Below are 14516 nucleotides of genomic sequence, written 5' to 3' on the forward strand. Positions count from 1 at the left end.
CTCTTCGGACTACGCTCCAGCGCCGCTCTAACTAGCTTTGTTTGAGAGCATACCAAACTAACCACTAGACAGGTATTATGCAAATGTGTTACTTGGTGATGTCACCACGTTACGGAAGAAAAGGTGGAACTTCAATCAAAACGTTTCGCACAGTTCAGGAGCAGTGTTTCTTAGGGGGAGAGTAACTCCCTTTGGTGTAGACTTTGGGCTTTGTAACTTTGCAGACCTTTTACATGCACAAACAACTATATAACACACTCAAGGAAAGAGAAAAAGCACAAAATTATAATAGGTCCTCTTTAAGTACATTTTGCTGATCATACTCCTGAATGTAGGACTTAATTTATAACGGTATTGCTACTTTTTCTTAAGTTAAGGATCTGAATGTTTCTTCCACCACTGTCTGCAATACACAACACCTGATATTTTGAACTTTGAAACATACATCAGGATTTTTAAAGGGGCACCATACCAGGAAATAAATAAGAATAAAGTATCCAAACCAAATGAAAGACTGTTCATAATTGGGTTAGTAATGTCTCTGGCACCGTCTGCTCGGCCATTTCCTCCAATCTCCCTGAGCAACGGGGGATCACACAGGCGACACTCAAACCAGGAGGCATCTCGCTGCCATGTGACAGGCTGCCATCGCCGGGCTCCAACATTCTTTCACCGTCTCCAGCAACAATTCTGATGCGAGGAAGCTCAGAGAAAAGACGAAACATCATCTCCAGATGTAAAACACGCAGAGCGATTCCGCAAATCTCTGAATGATTTGTGACCCCTTTGTGGACGGCGAAATTGTGAAATCATGCACCCATAACTTCTCACTTAATCTGTATTACTCTCATCACAACAGAGCAAGCCACTCTATCAGTAAATGCTAATCTCCTAATTAACAAGCTAATTAGGCAATTACAGCTTTGCAGAAGGATGCCTAAATGAAATATGACAACACAGTCACTTTCTACAGCACCTGTGGGTCTTTTCAGATGTCACAATGAGAAGCATGGTGACAAAGTGTTGCCTCTGCACTCATAAGTGCTAATTCCTATGCCTCGCTGAGCTCATCTGGAAAAATATTGTCATTTTATTGAAGCTAAGGTACAGTGTATGTGAACACAAGTTGTCAAATTACATGTAATTTATTTCTCATCAAAGAAATTGACCTGTGGACTTTTTTTTTTTACAGCGATATGATTTTAAAAATGTACAGAAAACAGTGGATAACACAACCTCTTGGTTATGTAAACAAGGTTTGGTGAACTAGCAGCGCCACAGTGTCTTACTGTCGGGAGCTGTCACATGCGGAAATGAATTATGTTGACATATGGCTGAAAACAACGGCGAATAGGCCTGCTATGCAATGCAATGAAGAATCATGCACTGCAACAGAGGAGGGGAGCCGGAGCTGTACCTTTGAGCCCCTCTTGACAGGTATGTAGTGTGACTTGACAGCTCAGTATTTCAATGATAAATGCAGTAGTCCTGGGACTCCCATTCACTAAACTCAAGAGTGTGTTGCTCCGATACTTCAAGGTCAAACGAATGAGCAGAAACCACACAGACTGCTAAAGACTATCTAGATTTTTTCTCACATATTGAAATCTTGTGATATTACGATTTCCAACTTTATACTCTAATACATGTAGTCATCAACCTTAATCCTAACACATGATGCTGAGATTTTCATTAATAAAACTAGAAGTATTCATTTATTTTGGTTCCATCCTATATCAAATTAAATCTGACACATTTACTAGGTGTTGTTTCTCGTTTATATTTGGACATCTTTGACTCATCCTCATCTACATAGTTCCTGGACTGTGAATTGAGAAAAAGACAGCGGGGTGGTGTTATCTTCCTTTTCTAGTAAGAGTGTTGAAGCGTTATTTTAAATTATGACTCACTCTATCTAAGTTTTAGTAAAAATGTGCTTCATTTTCTGGAGATTAATCCAGTCACTCAGTTCTGACTCATGAAGATGAATCACTTCCTGACACCAGGTGGGCCATGATCTATCTATACTCTGTACTGACCAAGAAGAACATACAGTTCTTCACACCATCACTGACTAATAGGAAGTATTGTAATTGGTACACTTAACTCTGCATTCTTAAGAAATAACGTGTTTGCAATAATGAGTAGATTTAATAGAATTTCATGAAAATTTCATTTCATTTTTAATCACAATTGGAGATCATGTCCATCTGTTCTTTACTGAGAAAGGTGAGTTAAAGTCTAACATGTCTGTAACATCCCTGCCAAAAAACACTGTTGGAATAATTACCATAAAGTCATAAGAGCTTCCATGTCAGAGATCTTTTTATTTCATTTTTCATAAAAACAGTAGCTTTCTGTCATAAAGATGATGCTCTGCTTGAACTTAATCTCAGTGTCACCCTACCCGCGTGTTTTCTTTTTACTTACAAGACACATACAGTATTTATTTTTAAATATTTTAACTAATGACACAATCCTGTGAATATATTTAGCTCTGTTTGTGTTTTCCTCTATTTTGTACCAAAAAATTTATTCTTTTTTTGCTGTAACGCTGAATTCACACTAGACAGCGGCAAAGTGCGGCTCGCTGCAATAATTACATTTTTTTTTCTGCGGCCAGGAGGCGTTTTCATGTGTTTCAGGCGGGAAGAAATTATTGGTAACATAGGTCAACATGTCACAGGAACTGTTTACTGATTGGCTGCAGGTCGTTTCTGGCTGCACTTCACAACTAAAAGTTAAACTTTTCCCAATTTTTGTTTGGCCGCACTGCACAGAATCAAATAGCTCGCTGAGCTCGGAAGCGGCCGCCAAAGCTTTTCATAGACATTGCATGGCAGCTCGCCGCAGGCCGCACTCTGGTGTGAATTCAGCGTTAAGCAGTCAAGCAGATTCCAAGCCACATCTGATCCAAAGGCAGCACAGAGACAGTTACAGACCGCCACTGATGCCCAATGATGGTCTGTCTGTTAGTTGATGGTATTATTTTGATAGTGTCAAAAATGTGTGCCTTTAAAAGTGAAAAAATTACACCCTTGTGTGTATTACAACTGTAATCAATAGACTGAATAAAACTACCACCAGCAACAAGACCGCTGAAACATGAACATTGAATTTCCACTGACAGAAAGTGCTCACCGTCATCATGACTGCAAAAACACTGGAGTTATTTCTTCCCCAGCTGATCGGGTTCCTCAGAATAAACTGCGGTTCGTGAGGATGAAGTCGGTCAGGACTTCTGTTTGGCTCATCAGTGTGCAACTTCAAAAAGAGACGAATGAGACTGAAATTAAAAATCAAAAAGTGGAAAAGTGTTACAGACAGTTACCAGTATACCAGCTAGATTTTCCAGGGATAATGCTGACCATTGCACATTTCTTCAAGTGGAATTTTAGGCAGTTTAACACATTTATTGATTCTCTGATGCCTAGTGTTGGGAGACATGACATCCACAAAGGTTATTTTGGCCGCAGGAGGATTTAATATCTTATATGAGCAAACAGTACATGAAGCAGCAGAATAAACGGGATTCAGAGAAATTCATATTTACTGTTTGCGCTGTAAAGATAAACTGGAGTGTTGGCTAATGTTACCTGAGCAAAGAATGACGTCACTCTTCCTCTACGTGTATTGTAATCAGAGTTTCTCTGTGTTTTGTTTAAATAGCCGGGCCGCCTCGCGTGCATGTTAATTTTTACTACGGTTGTGCCCATATACTGTATATATAGATCATGATCTTATCATACATCAATGATGTGGATGGACAATGTGTCTCCACTAACCTGTGCCAAAATGTCCTGAATTCTTGGTAGCTGCAATCTTAACATTTCCACGTCATTTGGAGTCTGCTCACTAATGATAGGAGGGGCTGGAGCTGGATGTCGAGGTCCCGCCCACACACCCACCCAAGCCAATCACGAGTCGAGCACAGAACCAGCATGCCAGTGTGAGCCACCCAGGTGCTACTTTAGCACCACGGTAGCAACAACTAACCATAATATCAAGCAGCTGTCAATCACAGCTGTCAATCATAACGTTTCACCCCCTTTTTAATTAAATAATTAATTAAAACCATCCGAAAAAAATAATACAAAAATAATACTTAATTAATAGATAAAATAACAATAATAATAATAATAATTTCTAAAAAAAAATATTTGATGTGTACTTTGACCATGTCCCATCCGCTAACATGGAGGAGGCGGGACTTATGACGTATACTGTAGCCAGCCACCAGGGGGCGGTTGAGATGTTCTGTTAGTCAACTGTCACTACTGAGGAGCTGTCATGTCGTCTGGCTAGCTAACGGCCGCGGTTACCGCTGATAACGCCGGCCAGACCCACGGTGTCGTCACAGAAATGTAGCGCCCACCCTCCGGTTCGTCCCCAGGTAACTACTGTTAGCTAGTTCTGTCAGTTGTTGGCCGTAATGTTTGCACTGTTCGTGCTTTTAGCACCATAGTTAGCACTAGCAAATTAGCTGCTAACTTGCCGGTGTTATGTTCAAGGCCTATGGAAGGAGGCTAGGACACGCGTCTTGGGGACCGGGGTATTACGCATGCGCAGTGTAACTGAAGCTGCGGTCGTGCGATGTGATTGGCTCAATTTCGGCGAGTGCAGGCCAGATGTTACTGCGCATGTGTCATACCCCTTAGATATGACGCGCTGATGACCTAACCTCCTTTCCATAGGCCTTGGTTGAAGTAACGGCAATATTAACGTTACTGTCGGCTACAGAGGCTAACGAGTTAGCAAGCTAGCAAATGGGTAACATAATGTAGGAAAGGCATAATGACAGAGTGAAAAGATTATGCAGTTGGGAATATCAACATTTTCTCAGACATAAAATTGCGAAGAAAAACAATAGCCTATACTACTAAAATGACAATATATTCACTTATTATGTAAGGCAAAGCAAGGCAGCTTTATATGTATAGCACATTTCAGCAACAGGGCAGTTCAAAGTGCTTTACATAAACATTCAAGAACATTGCGACAAAGTGCAAAAGAACATTAAGATATAATTAAAACAGTAATAAATTATATATTAATAAAAATTATAAAAGCATTAAATATTAGAAAATAAAACAAGCTAAAAATAAAAGCTAGGATAGAAGCTAAAATAGAATATAACACATAAGAGTAAAAGTTATAGTGCCGTATAAGATCATTATCTGGTTTAATAAAAGGCAGCAGCAAACAGGAAAGTTTTAAGCTTTGATTTAAAAGAACTCAGAGTTGGTCCTGCAGGTTTCTGGGAGCTTGTTCCAGATATTTGGTGCATAAAAACTGAACGCTGCTTCTTCTGCATGTTTAGTTGTGACTCTGGGGACACTAAGCAGACCTGATCCAGATGACCTGAGAGGTCTGGATGGTTCATAACATAGCAGAAGATCAGAAATGTATTTTGGCCCTAAACCATTTAGTGCTTTGTAAATCATCAGGAGTATTTTGAAATCAATTATCTGAGAGACAGGAAGCCAGTGTAGAGACCTGAGAACTGGACTGATATGATCCACTTTCTTGTTACCGGAAAAAAATGAACTTCATCGCCTCCGCCATTTCTGACAACCAGTCCAGGGTTGGCTCAGCTGTCTCCATTTGAGAGCCGAGTGGACGCAATAGATATGCTATTAATCCAATTAATGTTGACTTTGTGACTTTATGGTCATCATAAACCAATATCAAACAAAGCCCTTGAGTCAGAAGTTCAGCATCAAGGTCCTGAATTGCACAAGCTGCTCTCTGTAAAACTCCAGTGTTAGGAAACCTGTCTATAACTCCACACTCTTTATTCCTGTGTGGTTATCACCCCCAAAATGAAGGCAAACCCCTTAATGTTGTCTGTTTCTTTATAAACTCACGATGCTCATTGTTAGAGAGGTGCACACAGTATATATTTGCAGCCTTGCATCCAAGAGCTCAACAACTTGTGTCTGCTGCCATAGCAACTGCGGATGGAGCACAGAGGCAGCACCTCCTTGCTTGTGTGCAATGGATGTCACTCGTGGCAACGGCCAATCAGAAGTTCCCATCTCTTTTGTGCGAGAGAGGGTGTGAAGATGGAGGGATGGAGTGGGTGGGCTCTCGGCATCATGCATCTGCCACTTAATAGGACACAGGGATCGTCAGTCTCCGTCATCCCCTCCTGCGATTGGTCGAGGAGCTTTACTTTTCCAATAATATAAACATGTCTACTCCTTTTGCACTGGCTTGAACCAAGGCTTTTTTACAAGGGGGGACTATGCAGTTCTACATCAAACTGTATAAAAACTCTCATTATGCATTCGCCTGTGTTGTTGCAGGGCTAAATCTTTATTAGTGGTATAGGGAATATGCACATAGCTGCACGTGTACGCGTGAGGAAACGAGGATACCCTGCAAGCTGCTGCAAGGAAGAGAGAAAGAGAGAGAGGACTCTGCCGTGCTTTCATCAATATAATCACCACCCTAAGTACTAGCTCTTAACATTTTGTTTTTCGGTGTTCAGGGCGAGAAGTGACAAGAATATAGACCCCTCCTCTGCAGGGCGGAGCGTGCATTTTCATTTCGTATTTTGTATTTTTTTATTTTTTTTTTTTCTAGCCCTGTTCTCCCTTGCTCTGACACGTCTGCACTGAGTGAGTGGCATTGGCACACTGTCAATCGCTCACTACCCTGCTGCCATCAAACAACATAAAACACACACAGGCAAGAAGCTGGAGCTCATAAATTTCAGCAGGGCAAGATCTTTTTTTTTTGCGCATCGCCCTTATTATATACAGCGTTGTATCCTAATTAATTTCGTGGTTGCTTTCTTTTTTTTCTAAACAAGAAATCTCACAACTTTTTTTTGTATATTTCATATTTTTTATATATATATATATTATAGTCATATTTGGACACCTTATTGCTGCAGATTGTGTATTTTTTTTTCTAATACTGTCAGTTGTCGCGGGAGTCATTTCTGCACATTTATAGTTGGCAACACCTGCGAGATTTTTTTTTTATTTGTTTACACGTTTCTCCACATTGGATATTTTTTTGGGTTGCCGGTGCTTCTTCGCAAATAGGAGGATTTGGACATTTTTTTTTTTTTTTTTGGAGAAGAAGGAATGCGCGAAGGATCCCACGAAGAGCGCTAATAAATGAGAGATCACCAAAGGAGCGTTTCTGTCTCCATACCAGCCGTCACATCTCAGAGAAAAAGACAGATTGGCATGAGGATCCGTGCTGGATACGATGGACCGTCAATTTTGACAAAGAAGTGTTAAAGAAGAAGAAGATTTATGCATTTTTCTACGCGTTTGGGCACTTTGGACCGCGCGTAAAAATAGCAGGAGGACAGCGAGAACTTGGACACAAGATTTACCATAAAACACCACTGCTATTTTATTTTTATTTTTAAAACAAACGTGTGTTTGCTCCTTTATCGCCGAAGAACCACAGCTGTGCATCCTTCTTGTCTGCAGCACATGCTATAACCCGATTTCGTATATGAGTTTTTCAATTTGTGTGGCTCAGTGCACAGACTCTTTAGCGGCTACTATGGACGATCAAGCCCGGATCATGCAGTCGATCGGCGGCGTCAGTCTGGCCGGCCACTCGGTACAAGGAGGCATGGCACTGCCGCCTCCACATGGACACGACGGGACAGACGGAGGAAAACAAGACATTGGTGACATTCTCCATCAAATAATGACCATAACTGATCAAAGTCTGGACGAGGCGCAAGCAAAGTTGGTTGATTTATATGTTTTATTAACTTCAAACCCCCTCCTTCTCCACTTCTCTCCTCCAAAACGCTGAACACATCATTATTGAGACGCTTAACTTAACTCCCCCATGCATAACAATAGGCTGGAGTGGCTTTAATGATAATCATGCACTGAGGTGTATTTACTGCCTCGCAAAAAGATTTAACACATGAGAAAAGTTGTCACTGAGGAAAACGGCAGCATTTTATTTAAAACTGCTTTGTGTGTGAGCCTGAGTGAGCTTGTGTTGTTCAAAAAAGTTTGTGTGCACGCATGTCCTGTAGTATATGTCTGCAAAACTATAAGTGGTGCTGAAAAAAAAAATTAAATTCCTGTCAGTATAGGCTTATTATATAAATTAGTTGTCATTGAGCATTAGATTTATAATGGCAGCATTATATTAATCTAACCCAATTTACAGATTTTGTTTTTCTGTAGCAAATGATAACTTTTGAGAGACATGTGTGGGTTGGAACATTGCAAGGCATGACATAAATGACAACTGAACTTAATATCTTAAATGATCCATTTTACTTGTTAATGTCTAACATGATTTATCAGTGGATTTATGTCAGTATTTTATCTTGTCTCATACTGAAACAGGAAACACGGACTGAACTGTCACAGAATGAAACCAGCACTCTTCAGCGTTCTCTGTGAAATCAAAGAAAAGACAGGTAAGATTTTTGTGTAAAACAAAATATTTTAATATGAGAAAAATAATAGTGTAACCTCAATATAATAGCACACAGACATTCTTACCTCACAGTGATCCAATGGCAGCCTGCATCCAGGTTACAGGGAGACCTCTGCCCAAATTAATCAATCACCTTTTTCTTTTTTAAATATGTCATTGTGCCACACAAAATCAGTCCTGTTGTCATAGCAGAGGTCGATTTCTTCTCCCCCCCATTGTTTCTGCAGGAGCATCTTTTTTTCAAGCACTGGTTGCTTGGATTTAAACAGAAAGTGCTTTCACCCTCACTACCCTGGCACCGAGCAGGATGGGGGGAAATCCCGTAGCATATGCTCTACATAGCTGAGATCACAATGAATTCATGCTTTATAACCTGACAAGTTTTCAACATATGCAGGCAACCTCAATCAATAATTTTATTGCAATTATATGCAGACATCTGCCCTACAAATGTGGGCAGTTCATCCTGGTAAAATGCAAATAATAGAATCACCTTGTAAAAAATGATTGTAAAAAAATAATTTTGAAAAAAACAAATGTTGCATATTAGGCAGTTGCTTTTAATAAGCATCATGTCTGCAGATTTCTGTGACAAGGGTCACAAACCTTCAGTGCATGCACACATATGAACACATATATGAGAGACTGCTGAAATTATACCTAATGTTTTCATGTCTTATAACTTTTCTTATAGCCCAAACTTTGCTGTAGTATATTTTAAAAAAGTCACCTTTGTGCAGACCGATTGCTGTTTCTACATGTCCCCCATAATGTTTATGGAACATATCATAAACTGCATCCCTTTAAATTCATAAATGAAGACACAATTGATTTTATTGTGATAACAGCATTTTACAGAATGTGTATTATACCTCATATTTATGTGATTGTTCTGTTCTTGAAACTCGAAACAAAGTGCGGTTGAACAGATGCTTCAAATATTCAAACCATACCGTGCATCATTATTTGCAATATTCCCCAAACAACATGTATATTTCTCAGTCAAAGAAAATACGAGAATATGAAGAAAACAATGCTGTGCGTTTGGTGTAATTTAGCAAAACCTGATGCCTTATCAGATTTGTGACCTTTTGTGCAGTTTATGAGGAAATTGGCTCGGGAGAGATCATAAAAGTTTATGAACTTCCCCAACACAGGTGGCGTCCACAGGGGCAGGCAGAGGGTCCACGTTCTGGCCGAGGTGCTCTGCCGTGTGTGTGCCTGTTGAGTTTAGACAATGAAAGAGACAGAACGAGAAAAAGCAGAGGCTGCAGATCGCACATCACACGAGATGCCAGCTTTAATTTCGTAGGCGACCGTTGATCTGATGTGAAAGTGTTTTCCAGTGCAGAAGCAGTTTCTGCATCTGTAGAACGTAGACCTCGGTGGAAAAAAAATATTTGACAAGTGTTTTTATTTTTAGACCTAAGTCACATTAAAATTTAGTTCCAATTAGCCTGCAAGTTACTTTAATACGATGTTTTACCAGTTTGTTTGTCGAAACATGTTTCTGCTAAGCTCTAGAGTTTAAATAAGCCAGTTAAAGTAGCATGAAAAAGTAAATGACAAGATAGATATATGCACATGTACGTGTGTTAGAGGGTGTATGTGCCCGGGAATGAGTGTGTGTGAGAAAGAGATGAGACGGAGGAGGAGAGGGAGAGCAAGAGTGTGTGTGTGTGTGCGTGTGTGTGTGTGTGTGTGAGAGTGTGTGTGCATGGTTAACCTGTGGTTTAGAGTCACAGCCTCCCCCCTCTTAGCCATTGACAGAGCTCAGCTGGTCTGGTGGCCTTGTTGACCAGCACACAGTGAGCCTTTCTCTGACTCCTGTAGCACCGTTCACATGGCTTCCTTGGCCCCTTTCATGTCCGTTCACATGGCACAGACAGGGGCCGCTGCCTTTTAGCCATGGGATCCACCGTTGGCTCAAAGTGACTTTTAATAATACATTTGAAAGCGGTCCAAGAATCATCGGTGTAATTACTGCGCGCATGTATCATGTTATCGAGGACTTATTGTCTGGTGTGCGGATGAATAGCGAGTTCAGGGTTCAGCTTCAAAGCTTTTAGTGTTCCAAGTATTATTTTGGTGAGACAAAATCAAAGTGGTGAGAACGGCCTCACTCTTGATTTTCTTGTGGAGGTAAAGAATTTTCTAGTGATGGCAAGATATCTTGAAGTCTTTTCAGTGTGTTTGGAAGTTTCTGGCACTCTTCTAACTTGTTATTGTAGAGCTACAACATATTTCTGCATTGCTAATGCCCTAGAAGTATTAATTCACTTTGATATGCTAATTAGAGAGCATTATGCAAGAAATGAGATTAAGTGGCAGCATGAAGTCATTTGCCTGTCACTAAATTGAGTGTTTTTAGCAGGAGGGGTTTTTTTCCCCCCAAAATTTTCTTGGTTTTGCATTTAGATAAGCTAAATGTGAGATTCGGTTCTTTGTCCTTCAGCGTGTGATGTTTTTCTTTTGCATTTAAAAAAGATGGCAATTAAAATGTTTTATTCTTATGTTTCTAACTGTTTCAGGACAAAGGATACATTCATGTACCTTTTTCCCTGTAGGCCGCGCGAGAAGACAATGAATGCATTGAGCGAAAATTGCCTGCGATTCAGATGAGCTTTGCAGTTATTCCTGTGTGCTGGGGTTTGTTTTATCCTGCTGGCTGCTCCCTCGTCTTGCTCTCGTGCTTTGGAGGAGAGGCTCTCAGCAGCAGCAGCAGCAGCAGCAGTGGGAGCGGCAAGAATAACAAAGGTGAAAGATTACCTCCATATGGTATTTCTGACCAGGAAAAGAGAGGTTCTGTGGCAAGACTCCTCTTTGATGTGAGGTTTAATCAATAGAAAGAGATTACAGAAAACTATTACAGGCTAAATCACGGAGTGCCACAGAGAGGCTTAGCCCTCTCCACAGCTCTCTCAGCTGCGTGGCGCTTCTTTTGGCTGCGTATTGACTTGTTGTTTTCCTGACCTTTGACTCATCAGGTTCAGAAACAGGGGGTCTAGAGAGGTAGGGGAGGGAGAGACCGAGAGAGAGTGTGGCAGATTCAGCCTGATAAATGCTCCGATCCAGTGTTTAAAGCAGTGGATTAGGGAGGGACTCTACACTCACAGTCCAAAGCCAATGTCGGCGTTTTGTTGCACACGTTTGATTTGGCTTCTGAAAAACCAACTAAACGTGTGTTTATCGGTCCGTCTGCGTTATATGTAATGTTCAGCTAGGAAAGGCTGTGTTAATTAAATACAGTTCAGGATGAGCCTGTAATTAACCACATGCAAGGCCGACTAAAAGCATTACCTGGAGTAAATAGAGTTAGGACTGAGGAGGTAAGCATTTCTGAGATCTACAGGAAACATTCATTTCAATGTTCCCTGACAAAGTTAATGACCCCTCTCATTCCAATTGGGTTGTTAATAACTTATTTTATTTTAATTTTAATTTTAATTTAATTTAATTTAATTTAATTTATTTATTTATTTGTATGTATTTATTTATTTATTTTTTATCATCTGTAGCTAAAATAAAAGAATCCCTCTTACAAGCCAGGGAACATAAAAATATATTCTATTTGACTTGATTTTTCTACCTTATGGGTTTTTCTCGGTGCTAAAAAAAAAAGCTCCAGTAAATGCATGACAGAGAACAGAAAGCTATTCAGCAGGAGAGACAATTGACTTTGGCTGCTTTTTGTCTCAGAGAGCCCCAGTGATGCGGCTGCACTGACTAGATAGTGTTGTGCCGAATGGCTCGCGCACAGCTGGGTTCCTGACTGGCTCAATGGCAGGGCCACTAGTGCTTCCTCCTCTAAAGCACGAGGGGGACCGGGGGAAGATGTGGCTATTATCTAAGTAGCTCCCAAATACCCTCCATTTCCCCATCAGCAAAAGATGAAAAGAAGGAGAGCCAGACAAAGAGGGGAAAAAACAACAAGAGTATACACATCAGTTTCATTTGGAAGGCTAAATGCTTTTGTGCTGTGGAGATAGATGCCTCTGCACCGGTGCTGCCTGGTGTCTGCACGCACACGGCTCCTCAAATCTGTTTTTTTTTTTGTACGATGATTCAGTGCTGTCCCTCCATCTGCACACACGAGCACCCATCTTGCAAACGTCTCCCTCGCTCCCCCCCTCCATCGCTCCGAGCGCTTTCTGCGCGGCTCCTGCGCGATCAACAGCTCATAATTGTTTTTTGCACATACGTTATGCAAATGAGCCTTTATGGCAACTGGCATAACAATTAGCATCCTCCAACAATATTTTAGTAGGTTAATTGCGAAATTTCTGAATTGTACGTCTGAGTTGTTAATTAGGCATGACAGAGGTGGTGAAATAGTTATCTTCAGGCGGTGGCAGCCAGCAGAGGCTGCTTGGGATGCAAAGAGGAAGGATTGATTGAAATGAGTTTGCAGCAGTAGCAGTGTGGCTGTTGGAGGCTCTTTGCGGGCCCCCTTTTTGCTTTTTGAGGCGTCTGTCTGTCTGTCGCTGAACATAGAAATATATCAACCTGAAGCAGACAGGTAGAAGCTAGATCAAACTATGACCCCCTGTAGAAATAGATTAAACGTGAGCGATACAACTTGTTGTCTTGTCGGCGTGAGTTAGAAAGGATTTTTTTTCATGCATCACTGGGGCTGAACTCTCTGTCAAAACAGTAAACAACCTTTGACCTGCCAGACATGGTTAAACCAAATGTTCCCTTTTTTTGGAAGTTGCAATGTGGAGTTTTCACTGCTTTAAATAAAGTTAATGCCAACAACACACTTAATATTTCACACTTTTCTTCTGATGAGGCAGGTTTACAAAAAAATGAATTCATTAATTATGCTTCTTGAGTCGTTTTTGGCACCAGAAAGGAAATTAAAAATCCATCTACTTGTGTTAATGGAACAAACAGTTGCAAAAGATAAAATTTACTTTTTATGATTATGCAACTAACTATTACTTTCATTGTCGATTAATCTGTACGTGTATTTTCTTGATTAATCGATTGGTTGTTTGATCTATAAAATGTCAGAAAATGTTGATCATTGTTTTTCAAAGCCCAAGATGACATCTTCAAATGTCTTGTTTTGTCCACAACTCAAAAATATTCAGTTTACTGTCATAGAGGAGTAAAGAAACCAGAAAATATTTACATGTCAGAAGCTGGGATCAGAGAATTTTTACTTTTTTTTCTTAAAAAATTACTCAAACTGATTAATTGATTCTCAAAATAGTTGGCGATTAATTTAATAGTTGACAATAATTGATTAATTAGTTAGTCAATGCAGCTCTAAATGTGTTATGTAGTTTTGTTTGTTAGGGTTATGATGCATATACTTTTCAGCTACTGTACCTGTATTTATTTACAGCTAAAAAAAGAAAAAGAAAACGCTCAGAGATCGTTTTTTTAAACATGAACTTTCCCCTGAGTCTCCTGTGTCATGACGTTCATTACTGTGTCAGCCGATGGCCGAGCCTATGTAATGCCACGGAGCCGGTTATTAGTGTAAAAAGGGTTAGAGTGAAAGACTGGTGCAAAGCAAGTCCTCTCTCAGTAATGACTCTGCTATTTATAGGTCCCTATTTCATTAGCTCTAGTGTTTCAGGGAAGAGTTTTCCTCATGGGACAGCAGACACCGCGATGTTCATTTACTCTGTACACATTACATGTGGACAACTAAATGACCTATCATTCGCGAGTGCAACAACACTGAAAACAATCCGGCTTTCGTCACTATTTTTGCTCGAGTAACCTTTCCTGTGTTTAATCTTTTTGACAGACGTACTGTAACTTACATTTTTTTTAGTAGGCAGTTAAATGCCTGTATTTTAGACTGTTTTCTCACGTGCGTGTGGAGCTGTTACTCCTACAGGTGATGGATTTCTGCACATGAAGTGATGAAGGAATTAGAGGCAGAAGTCAGTAAATGTACACATTTTAAATCTCATCTGTAATATGTTGACACTGCAGCAGTCTGCAGCTTGACTTAAAACAGCACACTGTCGTCACCTTTCTTTTCTTTACACAAGATTGTTTTCCAAAAAACAGGAGCAAAAAGGAATCCTTCCCTCGTTTGCAAGCTTGAAAACGAAGCC

General features: G+C 40.3%; 1 protein-coding gene across 11 annotated transcripts in view; it reads left to right on the forward strand.

Annotated features, from left to right (window-relative positions):
* Positions 1-4242: 4242 nt before the first annotated feature.
* The window catches only part of pbx3b (pre-B-cell leukemia homeobox 3b), a 64530-nt gene continuing 54256 nt past the window's right edge, over positions 4243-14516 (forward strand). For 2 of the 11 annotated variants that reach the window (XM_074638613.1, XM_074638615.1), the window contains exons 1-2: positions 6204-7721; positions 8337-8416. In XM_074638613.1, the coding sequence (XP_074494714.1) occupies positions 7480-7721; positions 8337-8416 (322 nt within the window). In that variant the 5' untranslated portion in view covers positions 6204-7479. Of the gene's footprint in view, positions 4394-6203; positions 7722-8336; positions 8417-14516 lie in introns of those variants that run through there. The other 9 variants (XM_074638617.1, XM_074638622.1, XM_074638621.1 and 6 more) reach the window with 7 other exon arrangements.

Source organism: Sebastes fasciatus, chromosome 6 (genome assembly GCF_043250625.1).
Source record: "Sebastes fasciatus isolate fSebFas1 chromosome 6, fSebFas1.pri, whole genome shotgun sequence".
Taxonomy (NCBI): Eukaryota; Metazoa; Chordata; class Actinopteri; order Perciformes; family Sebastidae; genus Sebastes; species Sebastes fasciatus.